This window comes from Gnatocerus cornutus, chromosome 2 (assembly GCF_029298725.1).
Source record: "Gnatocerus cornutus isolate USDA-ARS CGAHR chromosome 2, icGnaCorn1.1, whole genome shotgun sequence".
NCBI classification, from domain to species: Eukaryota; Metazoa; Arthropoda; class Insecta; order Coleoptera; family Tenebrionidae; genus Gnatocerus; species Gnatocerus cornutus.
Genome location: NC_142234.1, coordinates 2,676,718 through 2,692,270, shown reverse-complemented (window position 1 = coordinate 2,692,270; position 15,553 = coordinate 2,676,718). Strand labels below are relative to the sequence as shown.

The following is a 15,553-nucleotide window of genomic DNA, read 5'->3' as shown; positions in this document are numbered from 1 at the left end:
TTGAATTTTTAAAAAATCCAAGTAGTCTTTTGACCTTTTGATCAAATGAATAATTTCTCACTGAAATCAGTGGCGTCAATAAGAGGAAGAAAAATTACAGCAATTTGATTTAAAAACATGGAGAAAACAAAATTTTTAATAAAAGTTTAATATCATCATAAATTTTTAATAATACAAACATGTAACCACCGTAATAACGATAGCCTTATTGTATTGCAAATAAGTTTATTTTCACAATTATGAACCAACTACGCCGCTGGTATAAAATAATAACTGTCAGTTTGACGTTAATAAAAAAAAAATTCTAGGATGGCTTTGATTCAAAATTGAAAAAATCCAGAAGATAATACTGAAGATCCAAGAAAATGTGAACTTAAAAGGAGGGAGGATGCAAAGATAAACAAAAATTAAAGAAACAAATCTAGAAATAACAAAAATTGCAGTTAATGAACAATTTGTCACTTTTATTTTGTTATGATTGGTAAAAAAATATGGCAACAATGTTTGTACAAATCCGGCCGATCAAATCTTATCTAAATCCCCTCATATATTACAAAATCGTTTTGTTTTCATGCAGACACTTCAGTCATAGTTAATTTATGACCACACTTCAAATCGTTTCAATTTCTTATACATTTAATACTACTTGAATATCTTATTATTAGCAAAAAACAATAGACGGGGACACAAATAAGAGTGGAATTAACTAAATCATTTATCTTCGACTTCTCCTTCATCACTTGAAATTTTCCCCAACTCTTTTTTGCTCCTATGATGCACAATTCCTGCACCAAACGCATCGCCCATCACATTGATAGCAGTTCTAAATCGGTCCCTGAAATCCAACTTTGTCTCTCTGTTAACTTTCTTTGATGTTACCTACAATAACCAATCGACCGCCAAAATCAAAGAAACGTCTTCAGCAGGAAGCCCCACTGTATCCAACACCATGACCATAGTAACAAGACCAGCTTGAGGAATTCCAGCAGCTCCTATACTAGCAGCTGTGGCTGTAATACTGATGGCAATGTAATTTCCAATTGATAAGTCAAGCTGCCGAACTTGGGCGATAAAAATGGCAGCAACTGCTTCATAAAGAGCTGTTCCATCCATGTTGATGGCCGCTCCGATGGGCAAGGCGAAACGGGCCACTCTGGGGTCAATTCCATTTTTTTCTTCCAGGCATTGAATGGTAATGGGGAGGGTCGCTGAGCTAAATAAAGTAGATTAGTTTTGTAGCCTTCAAGACGTGTTTGAGTTTTTTGTACCAGACGTGAGTAATAACACGTTACGTTTCTTGCTACAGTGTAAGAACCGAATTTACGTTGGTAAATTATTTCTCGTTTACTTGGTTCGAGTGCAACATAATTGATACAAGGTGTTTATGAATGTTTCTAGCATCAAAGGCACGAAATCATCAAATTTCTTAGAGAAATCCGCTTATTTCGATGTAAAACGACGATTTCTCGTTGATTTTCGCTGATTTCTGACTTGAATTTGCAAAGAAAAGCTCGAAATCTACAAAACCACCAATTTTTAACAAAATTCAACGGCTAAATTGCTAGAAAACAGCAGAAATCAGCACGAAAACATCAAAATTCTAAGAGAAATCCGCTTATTTGGATGCAAAACGACGATTTCTCGCTGATTTTCGCTGTTCTCTGGCTTCAATTCGCAAAGAAAAGCTCGAAATCTACAAAACCACCAATTTTTATCAAGATTTAATGGCTGAATTGCAATAAAACGGCACAAAATCTGCAGTAAATCATCAAAATTCTTAGAGAAATCCGCTTATTTCGATGCAAAACGACGATTTCTCGCTGATTTCTGCTGTTGTCTGGCTTGAATTCGCAAAGAAGAGCTCGAAATCTTCAAAACCACCAATTTTTATCAAGATTCAACGGCTGAATTGCCAGAAAACAGCAGAAATCTGCACGAAATCATCAAAATTCTATGAGAAATCCGCTTATTTGGATGCAAAACGACGATTTCTCGCTGATTTTCCAGTTTTCTGGCTTGAATTTGCAAAGAAGAGTTCGAAATCTACAAAACCACGAATTTTTATCAAGATTCAACGGCTGAATTGCAAGAAAACAGCAGAAATCTGAACGAAAACATCAAAATTCTAAGAGAAATCCGCTTATTTGGATGCAAAACGACGATTTCTCGCTGATTTTCCAGTTTTCTGGCTTGAATTTGCAAAGAAGAGTTCGAAATCTACAAAACCACGAATTTTTATCAAGATTCAACGGCTGAATTGCAAGAAAACAGCAGAAATCTGCACGAAAACATCAAAATTCTAAGAGAAATCCGCTTATTTCGATGCAAAACGACGATTTCTCGCTGATTTTCGCTGTTTTCTGACTTGAATTTGCAAAGAAGAGCTCGAAATCTACAAAACCACGAATTTTTATCAAGATTCAACGGCTGAATTGCAAGAAAACAGCAGAAATCTGCACGAAAACATCAAAATTCTAAGAGAAATCCGCTTATTTGGATGCAAAACGACGATTTCTCGCTGATTTTCCAGTTTTCTGGCTTGAATTTGCAAAGAAGAGTTCGAAATCTACAAAACCACGAATTTTTATCAAGATTCAACGGCTGAATTGCAAGAAAACAGCAGAAATCTGAACGAAAACATCAAAATTCTAAGAGAAATCCGCTTATTTGGATGCAAAACGACGATTTCTCGCTGATTTTCCAGTTTTCTGGCTTGAATTTGCAAAGAAGAGTTCGAAATCTACAAAACCACGAATTTTTATCAAGATTCAACGGCTGAATTGCAAGAAAACAGCAGAAATCTGCACGAAAACATCAAAATTCTAAGAGAAATCCGCTTATTTCGATGCAAAACGACGATTTCTCGCTGATTTTCGCTGTTTTCTGACTTGAATTTGCAAAGAAGAGCTCGAAATCTACAAAACCACGAATTTTTATCAAGATTCAACGGCTGAATTGCAAGAAAACAGCAGAAATCTGCACGAAAACATCAAAATTCTAAGAGAAATCCGCTTATTTCGATGCAAAACGACGATTTCTCGCTGATTTTCGCTGTTTTCTGACTTGAATTTGCAAAGAAGAGCTCGAAATCTACAAAACCACGAATTTTTATCAAGATTCAACGGCTGAATTGCAAGAAAACAGCAGAAATCTGCACGAAAACATCAAAATTCTAAGAGAAATCCGCTTATTTCGATGTAAAACGATGATTTCTCGCTGATTTTCGCTGTTCTCTGGCTTCAATTCGCAAAGAAAAGCTCGAAATCTACAAAACCACCAATTTTTATCAAGATTCAACGGCTGAATTGCAAGAAAACAGCAGAAATCTGCACGAAAACATCAAAATTCTAAGAGAAATCCGCTTATTTGGATGCAAAACGACGATTTCTCGCTGATTTTCCAGTTTTCTGGCTTGAATTTGCAAAGAAGAGTTCGAAATCTACAAAACCACGAATTTTTATCAAGATTCAACGGCTGAATTGCAAGAAAACAGCAGAAATCTGCACGAAAACATCAAAATTCTAAGAGAAATCCGCTTATTTGGATGCAAAACGACGATTTCTCGCTGATTTTCGCTGTTTTCTGGCTTCAATTCGCAAAGAAAAGCTCGAAATCTACAAAACCACCAATTTTTATCAAGATTCAACGGCTGAATTGCAAGAAAACAGCAGAAATCTGCACGAAAACATCAAAATTCTAAGAGAAATCCGCTTATTTGGATGCAAAACGACGATTTCTCGCTGATTTTCGCTGTTTTCTGACTTGAATTTGCAAAGAAAAGCTCGAAATCTACAAAACCACCAATTTTTATCAAGATTCAACGGCTGAATTGCAAGAAAACAGCAGAAATCTGCACGAAAACATCAAAATTCTAAGAGAAATCCGCTTATTTGGATGCAAAACGACGATTTCTCGCTGATTTTCCAGTTTTCTGGCTTGAATTTGCAAAGAAGAGTTCGAAATCTACAAAACCACGAATTTTTATCAAGATTCAACGGCTGAATTGCAAGAAAACAGCAGAAATCAGCATGAAAACATCAAAATTCTAAGAGAAATCCGCTTATTTGGATGCAAAACGACGATTTCTCGCTGATTTTCGCTGTTTTCTGGCTTCAATTCGCAAAGAAAAGCTCGAAATCTACAAAACCACCAATTTTTATCAAGATTCAACGGCTGAATTGCAAGAAAACAGCAGAAATCTGCACGAAAACATCAAAATTCTAAGAGAAATCCGCTTATTTCGATGTAAAACGATGATTTCTCGCTGATTTTCGCTGTTCTCTGGCTTCAATTCGCAAAGAAAAGCTCGAAATCTACAAAACCACCAATTTTTATCAAGATTCAACGGCTGAATTGCAAGAAAACAGCAGAAATCTGCACGAAAACATCAAAATTCTAAGAGAAATCCGCTTATTTGGATGCAAAACGACGATTTCTCGCTGATTTTCCAGTTTTCTGGCTTGAATTTGCAAAGAAGAGTTCGAAATCTACAAAACCACGAATTTTTATCAAGATTCAACGGCTGAATTGCAAGAAAACAGCAGAAATCTGCACGAAAACATCAAAATTCTAAGAGAAATCCGCTTATTTGGATGCAAAACGACGATTTCTCGCTGATTTTCGCTGTTTTCTGGCTTCAATTCGCAAAGAAAAGCTCGAAATCTACAAAACCACCAATTTTTATCAAGATTCAACGGCTGAATTGCAAGAAAACAGCAGAAATCTGCACGAAAACATCAAAATTCTAAGAGAAATCCGCTTATTTGGATGCAAAACGACGATTTCTCGCTGATTTTCGCTGTTTTCTGACTTGAATTTGCAAAGAAAAGCTCGAAATCTACAAAACCACCAATTTTTATCAAGATTCAACGGCTGAATTGCAAGAAAACAGCAGAAATCTGCACGAAAACATCAAAATTCTAAGAGAAATCCGCTTATTTGGATGCAAAACGACGATTTCTCGCTGATTTTCCAGTTTTCTGGCTTGAATTTGCAAAGAAGAGTTCGAAATCTACAAAACCACGAATTTTTATCAAGATTCAACGGCTGAATTGCAAGAAAACAGCAGAAATCAGCATGAAAACATCAAAATTCTAAGAGAAATCCGCTTATTTGGATGCAAAACGACGATTTCTCGCTGATTTTCGCTGTTTTCTGGCTTCAATTCGCAAAGAAAAGCTCGAAATCTACAAAACCACCAATTTTTATCAAGATTCAACGGCTGAATTGCAAGAAAACAGCAGAAATCTGCACGAAAACATCAAAATTCTAAGAGAAATCCGCTTATTTGGATGCAAAACGACGATTTCTCGCTGATTTTCGCTGTTTTCTGACTTGAATTTGCAAAGAAAAGCTCGAAATCTACAAAACCACCAATTTTTATCAAGATTCAACGGCTGAATTGCAAGAAAACAGCAGAAATCTGCACGAAAACATCAAAATTCTAAGAGAAATCCGCTTATTTGGATGCAAAACGACGATTTCTCGCTGATTTTCCAGTTTTCTGGCTTGAATTTGCAAAGAAGAGTTCGAAATCTACAAAACCACGAATTTTTATCAAGATTCAACGGCTGAATTGCAAGAAAACAGCAGAAATCAGCATGAAAACATCAAAATTCTAAGAGAAATCCGCTTATTTGGATGCAAAACGACGATTTCTCGCTGATTTTCGCTGTTTTCTGGCTTCAATTCGCAAAGAAAAGCTCGAAATCTACAAAACCACCAATTTTTATCAAGATTCAACGGCTGAATTGCAAGGAAACAGCAGAAATCTGCACGAAATCGTTAAAATTCTTAGAGAAATCCGCTTAGTTTGATGCAAAACGACGATTTCTCGCTGATTTTCGCTGTTTTCTGGCTTCAATTCGCAAAGAAAAGCTCGAAATCTACAAAACCACCAATTTTTATCAAGATTCAACGGCTGAATTGCCAGAAAACAGCAGAAAGCTGCACGAAATCATTAAAATTCTTAGAGAAATCCGCTTATTTCGATGCAAAACGACGATTTCTCGCTGATTTTCAATGTTTCCTGGCTTGAATTTGCAAAGAAAAGCTCGAAATCTACAAAACCACCAATTTTTATCAAGATTCAACGGCTGAATTGCCAGAAAACAGCAGAAATCTGCACGAAATCATCAAAGTTCTTAGAGAAATCCGCTTATTTTGATGCAAAACGACGATTTCTCGCTGATTTTCGCTGTTTTCTGACTTGAATTTGCAAAGAAAAGCTCGAAATCTACAAAACCACCAATTTTTATCAAGATTCAACGGCTGAATTGCAAGAAAACAGCAGAAATCTGCACGAAAACATCAAAATTCTAAGAGAAATCCGCTTATTTTGATGCAAAACGACGATTTCTTGCTGATTTTCGCTGTTTTCTGGCTTCAATTCGCAAAGAAGAGCTCGAAATCTACAAAACCACCAATTTTTATCAAGATTCAACGGCTGAATTGCAAGAAAACAGCAGAAATCTGCACGAAAACATCAAAATTCTAAGAGAAATCCGCTTATTTGGATGCAAAACGACGATTTCTCGCTGATTTTCCAGTTTTCTGGCTTGAATTTGCAAAGAAGAGTTCGAAATCTACAAAACCACGAATTTTTATCAAGATTCAACGGCTGAATTGCAAGAAAACAGCAGAAATCAGCACGAAAACATCAAAATTCTAAGAGAAATCCGCTTATTTGGATGCAAAACGACGATTTCTCGCTGATTTTCGCTGTTTTCTGGCTTCAATTCGCAAAGAAGAGCTCGAAATCTACAAAACCACTAATTTTTATCAAGATTCAACGACTGAATTGCAAGAAAACAGCGGAAATCAGCACGAAAACATCAAAATTCTAAGAGAAATCCGCTTATTTGGATGCAAAACGACAATTTCTCGCTGATTTTAGCTGTTTTCTGGCTTCAATTCGCAAAGAAGAGCTCGAAATCTACAAAACCACTAATTTTTATCAAGATTCAACGACTGAATTGCAAGAAAACAGCAGAAATCAGCACGAAAACATCAAAATTCTAAGAGAAATCCGCTTATTTGGATGCAAAACGACAATTTCTCGCTGATTTTAGCTGTTTTCTGGCTTGAATTCGCAAAGAAGAGCTCGAAATCTACAAAACCACTAATTTTTTTCAAGATTCTACGGCTGAATTGCAAGAAAACAGCAGAAATCTGCACGAAAACATCAAAATTCTAAGAGAAATCCGCTTATTTGGATGCAAAACGACGATTTCTCGCTGATTTTCGCTGTTTTCTGGCTTCAATTCGCAAAGAAGAGCTCGAAATCTACAAAACCACCAATTTTTATCAAGATTCAACGGCTGAATTGCAAGAAAACAGCAGAAATCAGCACGAAAACATCAAAATTCTAAGAGAAATCCGCTTATTTGGATGCAAAACGACGATTTCTCGCTGATTTTCGCTGTTTTCTGGCTTCAGTTCGCAAAGAAAAGCTCGAAATCTACAAAACCACCAATTTTTATCAAGATTCAACGGCTGAATTGCAAGGAAACAGCAGAAATCAGCATGAAAACATCAAAATTCTAAGAGAAATCCGCTTATTTGGATGCAAAACGACGATTTCTCGCTGATTTTCGCTGTTTTCTGGCTTCAGTTCGCAAAGAAAAGCTCGAAATCTACAAAACCACCAATTTTTATCAAAATTCAACGGCTGAATTGCAAGGAAACAGCAGAAATCTGCACGAAATCATTAAAATTCTTAGAGAAATCCGCTTATTTGGATGCAAAACGACGATTTCTCGCTGATTTTCCAGTTTTCTGGCTTGAATTTGTAAAGAAGAGTTCGAAATCTACAAAACCACAAATTTTTGTCAAGATTCAACGACTGAATTGCAAGAAAACAGCAGAAATCAGCACGAAAACATCAAAATTCTAAGAGAAATCCGCTTATTTGGATGCAAAACGACAATTTCTCGCTGATTTTAGCTGTTTTCTGGCTTGAATTCGCAAAGAAGAGCTCGAAATCTACAAAACCACTAATTTTTTTCAAGATTCTACGGCTGAATTGCCAGAAAACAGCAGAAATCTGCACGAAATCATCAAAGTTCTTAGAGAAATCCGCTTATTTTGATGCAAAACGACGATTTCTCGCTGATTTTCGCTGTCATCTGGCTTGAATTTGCAAAGAAGAGCTCATGAAATGTCAAAGAAGTTAGACACTAAACTTAGACACTAAACTGACCAAAGTGACATAGCAAATAATTTTGAAGATAGTAAAATTTATTATGAAAATAAAGCGGAAAAATAGTGCACAGCCACTCTTGGTGCTAGAAACATTTATAAACACCTTGTAGATAAAATTTATTATGATTACGGCATTTAGAAAATGATTTTATTTTCATTACCACAGATTATTAAACAATAAAAATAAATTGGATCAAATTTCTTGATAAAATTCCAAACTCACCTAGAAGCTGTTCCAAAAGCTGTAGCAATGGCTTGACTCATATTGGAAATATACGAAAACGGGTTCTTTCTTGTAAGAGCGAAGTAAATCAGTGGTAAAATTATGACCCCTTGGATAAGCAGTCCCACCATAACAGTCGCAAAATACAATCCTAATTGACCCAAAACTGTTGTCATGTCGTCCATTTCTATAATCTTCGCAGTCACCAAAAAAAGAATACCAACAGGAGACAACGTAATTATCCATGATGTTACTTTCATGCTCAACGCCATTAAGTTGTGGAAAAAATTTGCTAAGGTTCTGGTTTCTTCTCCTAATTGTGCCAAGGCTATGCCTATTACTACAGCTACGACAACCAGTCCGAGGATATTAGTGCCATTAACAATCTCTTCTCCAATGTCCCATTTGTACAAATCTAAAAAATCAGTTGGAAAAATGTGAGTTTCACTGAGGAAATACCTGTTTCGTTGACATTGTCGGACGGAGGAACCAAGTGTGTGCGGGACTACAACATAGTATATTATGAAACGCGTTTCATAATGAACATTTTGCCGCACGCACGTTTTAAAATCGTCATAAAGTAATAAGTGCGGCAAAATGCATTATGAACAAGTATCATACGCTATTTTTTCTATTTCGACTTATTTTAAACGAAAAAACTTGATTTCGAAATCTAGGGAATTTTAGTTGGCATCATGGAAAAATCGAAGTAGCCAAATCCAATTTCAGTCAGTTTGACAGGTATGACGTTTTGAGGTTATTAGGCCAAGTACAACAAGAAATAATAGTGTATTGATCGATTTATCATTGTTTGTTAAAACCAAAATCTAAATTGTCAACGTTGACAGCAGGTTGACGGTTTGTCTGCTGCCAACCTAAGAAAAATATATGTTCCTGGAAATATTGGCACGGGATTGGTCCATTACGATACCGAAATACGCTCAAACGCGTATCGAAATATCTTCATTATGAACGCGAAATAGAAAATAGTATATTAAAGAACGTGTTTTATAATGGCCAATGTGGTGCACGAGTTCCCGGGGTACAAAACGAGCCGTAGGCGTAGGGAGTTTTGTATGGGACGAGTGCACCAATGCCATTATAAAACAAGTTCTTTATTCTATTTTTTCGAATTTGCACCCTTTTTTTAATAAACAATTTAAATTTTCCAATTCTAAGAGATTTCGTGTTACACGATTGGTAATGGTTTTGTAACCACGACTTGCCACTTGATTTTCAAATTCAATTTAAAACTTGACATTTATTGAGTTTCACTGTCACTGAATTTTAACCTAACCTCACAACCTGTATGGAATGCGGGCACTACCACCTATAAAGTATGCAACCTCCCACTCTGGAGGATCAACAAACCATTTAAATACCATTGAAAACGTTGTTTGGACGCAGTATTTAATAATTTTTGACTGTGTTTTTACTATGGTTGGGTTGAAATCTTTTAATATGTATTATCTATACTGCCATTGAGTAGTAATTGTTTATTTTAGGACACTTTTGGCGTAATTAGTGGCCCAAAAACGCCAACGAATGACGACTTAACGAATTAAAATAAAATTAAAATATCTGCAGATTAGACAAAAAAAATAATACAGTGCTTTGTACTTTAAATGAATAAGCTTTTATCTTCCTTAGTTTTAGAAGAAATTTTGAAAATATTATTTGAAAATGATAGATTGATTGTCCACGAGTTTTTGAATAAAGTGAACATTTCCTTGGTGTTGGAAATCTTCGATTTTTAAGAAAAGTTGCTCAGAATACATTCCTTACAAAATTTCAACTTAAGATTCTTATTTCGATTTTTTTAAGATACTAAAATCTTTAAATTCGATCGTTAATTATTGATAATGAAATATTATTTTGTTCATTTCTGCTAAAAAAATGATTTTGTTTATTTTTTAGTTTGCATAAAATTATACTTAATAGAAACTCAAAATTTAAAGATTTTGGTTTGGCAATTCTTGTTATACAATATATTACTGCTTAAAAGAACAGTATGCGATAAAAAAAGGAAATTTTTCGTTTAAAAACTCCTCCTTTGGTATAAATGAATTTAAAATTCGATTCTAAGCAACTTCTTTTAGAATAATACCTAATTTTTAGAGATATTCCTAACGCGAAGTAAATTACAAAAAAATAGCTTTATTAAAAAAACCTAATAGATTGAATTTGCCATATCTGCTGTATTTAGTATCGTCATGGATTATGCAAAGTTGCAAGTTGCATATACATATCCATAAAAAAGAAATTTACGATTTTATCAAAATTTAACAAAATATGCCAAAAATTAATAGAGATAGCAGCTTGTATTCTGGCTGAAATTAAACATTTATTATTCACCGATCAAAATTATCATTAAGGCAATACATTTTAAGTACTACAATTCAAAAAATAATTAAATACTGCATCTAAACAACGCTTTCAATGGTATTTAAATGGACCGGCAGGGCTTGTTGATCCCCCAGAGTGGGAGGTTGCATACTTTACAGGCGGTAGTGCCCGCACTCCATTCACATCTATTGTATTTAGGTACAATTATTGTTGGCCGCAAGGGACAATTCAATTATATTGATACATTTTTTATTCACGCAGCAATTTATTAAACACGAATCGTAAAATCCAAATTGACCAAAAACTTGACAGGCAACAGCTGACAGCCAGACTAATTAGTTCTGCCAACTCTTAAAAAACAAAATTTCCTACTTTGAGTACTTTTATAGATACCTATAAACGACTCCAAATTGAGTACTTTAATGGACCAACTAAAGCGGCAAATTCGAAAAAAAAAATTTCAAAATCCGCCAGATGTTAAGATTTGAAAATAAGTCAAAGATAAAAAATGACGAAATCCAATTACTCTTAATCTCAGCTTAAAATCTTAAGTAATTGTTTCATTTTCGGCTTACTTTAAACCCAAGTAATATCAATCAATTAATACAACAATATCTGCAATAAAAATTCTAACGACATGTTTACCTGCTGGATACAAGCTTGTACGACATTCGGAGGAAACATGTTTCTAAAACAGAAAATTTCACCCCAAAACCAAAAACAGACCGAGACTCACTTCACTAGATCCAGCAGAGTGTCCACAGTGAGCACATTTCTTTGAATTTCGCTCTCTTCGCCCGCATCCCCGCCGCCATGATTCGCCCCCGGTTGTATGGTAGCCACCAGAACAATTCCAAGCACCACAGCAGCAAAAGTGGTGGTTAAATAAAACGCAATGGCTCTTGCAGCAATTTTACCCGACAATGACAAATCTAAGCTTGCAATCGCAGAGACTAGCGAAGAGACAATTAAAGGTAAAATCAAAGACTTGAGCATTCGTAAAAAGAGATCTCCCAGGTAACTAACGTACATCACCTCTCTGTTAGTGAAGGTGCCCACGGTTTCTTTTAAAATTACTCCAACGACCACTCCAAGCACGACTCCGCCTATTGTTGCTAATGTTAAGATGTTTGATTTTAGGCATGATATGACTTTGTTGGGTTTTGGTGGCGCGGTTTTGTCGGGGATTTCCAAAGTGGCGTCTTTGGGTTCAATGTCAGTCACTTCGTTGTCGATGACGGGTGTTATTTCTTTGTTTTCGGACATTTTGGCACTGGAGAATCACTGGGTGCGTTTGGGAGACTCAAGCACAACTGGAGGAGAGGATGTCTATAAAAGTTTTATAATTGCAAGACAATTAGAAATATTTAGATAACAACACCGTTTCTATTTTATCTTTTTAGCAGATAACGCGTGACTGCTTATTTGACTAAGCTCATAATTTTAAAAACAGATTGTTGGTTAGCATTGTGATGATTTCACCGTTAGATTGGATAAATAATTATTATAATGTATTAGGAAGTTCTCAAGTTACGGTGGTCTGAACGAATTTGCCTCCTTTGCTTCTCCAAATATTACTAAATAAAAATCGAAACTTGAAATAATGGAAAAACAATGATACAAATAAAACAATAAAAATTAGCGTTTAAAAACGAGCCGTGCAAATAAAACCTCCGTCGTAAACTGCGTTATAAACCGACAAATTACTTAAAGTTAAAATTGTTTTATAAAACGTTACATTTTGTTTTTTATAGATTTTAGCACGATAACAGTAACAACTAGTGGGAATTATGGCATTTTTCCATTCATTTTCCTTTCTTCAAGAAAATTTTGAATTAATTCGGTGCTCATAATGAGGTAATAAAAGTAAATTCGTCAGCTTACCTGCATATGTTATCGATACTTTTCAATAGACTGAGTAGTAACGTCACCAAAAGAAAATTTTCCCATGCGCTCGACGCTACTTCATCCAAAACATTTATTAAAATTGGTGAGTGATTAGTAGAGAGTGGATTTTACGGCGGTAAAGAGAATTCAGACTAACGTTAGTTGTTTGACAACTCCATTATCTGCATATTAACATATTTCACTTTATATGTTGCATTTTATAAATAGACATAATTATTTCGCATATCGTGGAGAATTTTAAAAGCGTCCTTAACCACAACTCAACAGAAATAACAAAATGCGGACAATTTTCGAAGCGAAATTGTTATATCTAAATTCATTGTCAGAAAAAAGTGGTAATTTAATGTTTAAAATTAAACTTTTGAGATACGTGTGATTTTTTAATTTATCGATCCTTTATTATACTAGATAGGTGCGGTGGCTGATTTCATTTCTTTATACAGGATGTTCGGTAACTTTACGGTCATGGCAAAATAGTATATTACTAGGTGGCCCTCGGAATTCTGTAGACTCGCTTTTTTCGTGAACCTCGCTTTTCCGTGGCGTTGGATTTTAATTTGAGATTGTTTATTTGTTATACTATGAAACAAAGATGGCCTCGAAAAAATTAGGTTTACAAAAAAACCGAGTTCTAAAGAATTCCGATGGCCATCTAGTTAATTGCATTTTGTCATTTAACATTTAGCAAAGAAAGTGTTAAGATAACTTCATATTTTGTGGTTTTCGTTTTTTAAAACTCTGATACAAATTAATTACGCATGGCAAAATGTAGGAAAATCTACATTAGAATCAAAAAAAGAATAAAAGGTTTTAAGAACCTACGGGCTTCGCTATTAAAAAATCAGACAGGCTTCGTCTTTCGTGGTTTCTGAGCCTATTGCAAATTTTATTACTCATACAATATGAGAAGAAAAAATATAAGACACACGGTGTAGTCTCCCATTTGGGCACCACGTCATAGCAAGAAAAAAAAATACAACAGAATCTCGCGAATTACTATATATATAAAACGTGTACAGGCGCAACCCCTCTTTTAAAACGAGAATACCGGCGAACGAGTGACGTAGTTTTGCGCGAGTACCTTCTTTCACCGATTTTTTCTTTCCCAAACGTACACTTTCCCGAGATTACGGTGGGTGTGGTTTGGTCCTTTTCCGACTTTTGCTTTTCGCGTGAGAGACTTTTGAAAATCGTTTTCGTTCGTCCGGCTTTGCTGACGTGGTAGATGTTTCAAAATGCTTTAATGTTCGTGGGGACAAAACCATGACCATTAAGTCGAGAGGCTCAGTCATAAACATCTCAAAAGGGTCTGATTTTTTGTATACATAACAAGTACGGTAGCGGCTTTTTTTCTCGGCACTTATTTAAATCGGTTCGAGCAACGAAGGAAACATTAGCGGAGATTGATTTATTAATCGAATTCGACTTATTTTTAATACAGGATCTCTTTGACCATCAAGGTGTGTTTTGGGTATGTGTAACTTACACTTGAAAATCTTTAAGAATATTTCAAAACTCCAATTTACAAGCGCGAATTCATTATTTAATCACAGATTATCATTTGATGGACAAACATTTCTTGATACTCTGTATAAAAAATTTGCATAAATACCAAGTATTATGCGAAAGTACAACAGATAAATGAAATGAACGTGACGATTATCGAATTTTATTACGACTCGGTCGATTTTTAATCGTTGATATCAGAGAGACTAAAAATGCGGGAAATCTTTACACAAAAGGAGTAAAAAATAAGAAAATTTCAGAATCTGCTAATTTACTGGTTTAATGCTTTTGTATAGTGAGTACTGCAATTAAGCCATAAAATCACTATTTGGTACCTGTTGTAACTTGACAGCGAAGCTTCAAATACTACTGTATTTTTTACCTCTTTTCTTGGGATCTGAAGTGGTAAACAAACTGGACCGCCGCTTTCGGGTGACGAAGACTTTATTACTTAAAGCATAATCAAAGAAACGAACGTGTAATCAATTTCGTTTTTTTAAATTAAATTTTATTCCAAGCGTGTGATTTTGGTACGGGGAGAAGTTACAAAAAAAACATATCTACAAATAAATCCTAACTTATTCTGTTCTGACGATATAAATAAAATATTCTTTATAATTTAATTCTTAATTCTAAATCGACATCACTGCATTCCTCTTCACACAACTAAAACAACGACCATCACACAGCGATAGTCGTAATAAACAAATATGAACTGGACGAAAACAATAAATTAACAAGGGATTAAGAAGTCCTGATGGTCGTTTTATTGTAGTTTAACAAAAAAAGAAAAGGGAACCGTTCATCGTAAATAGGTACCCCAAAACGCAAGTACCATTTACGACTCGGCCAACTTATAATCGTTCTAAAGCAGTAAATACACCATATTTCAACTGAATCTGTGGTCCAAACTTCAACACAAGCCCAAATTTTGGGACTGTACACGAAATTGTGTATAGGACTGTATCTCCTAGTTACATTTTTACTTTTGTTGGGTTTGCTGTTAATATCTGAAATATTGACAAACACGTCAACCTGTCAGAAACCAGAAATTATTTTTGATTTTGCACAAATTTAGAGACTAATCGTCAATGTTGTTCGTTACATGAAGAGCTTTTCCTGTCTTAATATTGTGACTTTAGGTTGGGTATAATGAAACCTCCAATGTAACAGCAAACGGGTTGTAGTTGAACTTAATCTAATCGTGCCAGTTTTTAACACTTTAAGCCTGGAATAGATTAGAGAGAATCTTGCGACACTTCTAGCGCGAGTTCTTGCTTATGTGTTTACACTGTTTGGAATAAATACTGCAAGTTTCTCTCGCGAGAATCTGGTGACTTCTGGCTTTTGCAATTTCTCACAGACCCC

General features: G+C 35.1%; 1 protein-coding gene across 2 annotated transcripts; it reads right to left on the bottom strand.

Moving 5' to 3' along the window:
- Positions 1–219: 219 nt before the first annotated feature.
- LOC148178142 (excitatory amino acid transporter 3-like) lies at positions 220–12,809 on the bottom strand. Of its 2 annotated transcripts, none has more exons than XM_088029209.1 (7): positions 12,656–12,809; positions 11,508–12,100; positions 11,417–11,459; positions 8,885–8,930; positions 8,426–8,840; positions 884–1,213; positions 220–835 (listed from the first exon to the last, which is right to left on the bottom strand). In XM_088029209.1, exons 2-7 carry the CDS (start codon positions 12,035–12,037, stop codon positions 712–714), a joined length of 1,488 nt encoding a protein of 495 aa, XP_087885335.1. In that variant the 5' UTR covers positions 12,038–12,100; positions 12,656–12,809; the 3' UTR covers positions 220–711. The 2 variants fall into 2 exon arrangements, with proteins under 2 accessions (XP_087885335.1, XP_087885336.1); XM_088029210.1 differs by having other exon boundaries at positions 11,508–12,084.
- Positions 12,810–15,553: the final 2,744 nt, after the last annotated feature.

Excerpts from the sequence above, each read along its gene's own strand:
- LOC148178142 (XM_088029209.1), bottom strand. The coding sequence starts at position 12,037 with ATGTCCGAAAACAAAGAAATAACACCCGTCATCGACAACGAAGTGACT. Across the intron at positions 8,841-8,884 it reads CGACAATGTCAACGAAACAG|ATTTGTACAAATGGGACATT; the intron begins GTATTTCCTCAG and ends CTGATTTTTTAG. Across the intron at positions 836-883 it reads TTGGCGGTCGATTGGTTATT|GGACCGATTTAGAACTGCTA; the intron begins GTAGGTAACATC and ends GTTGGATTTCAG.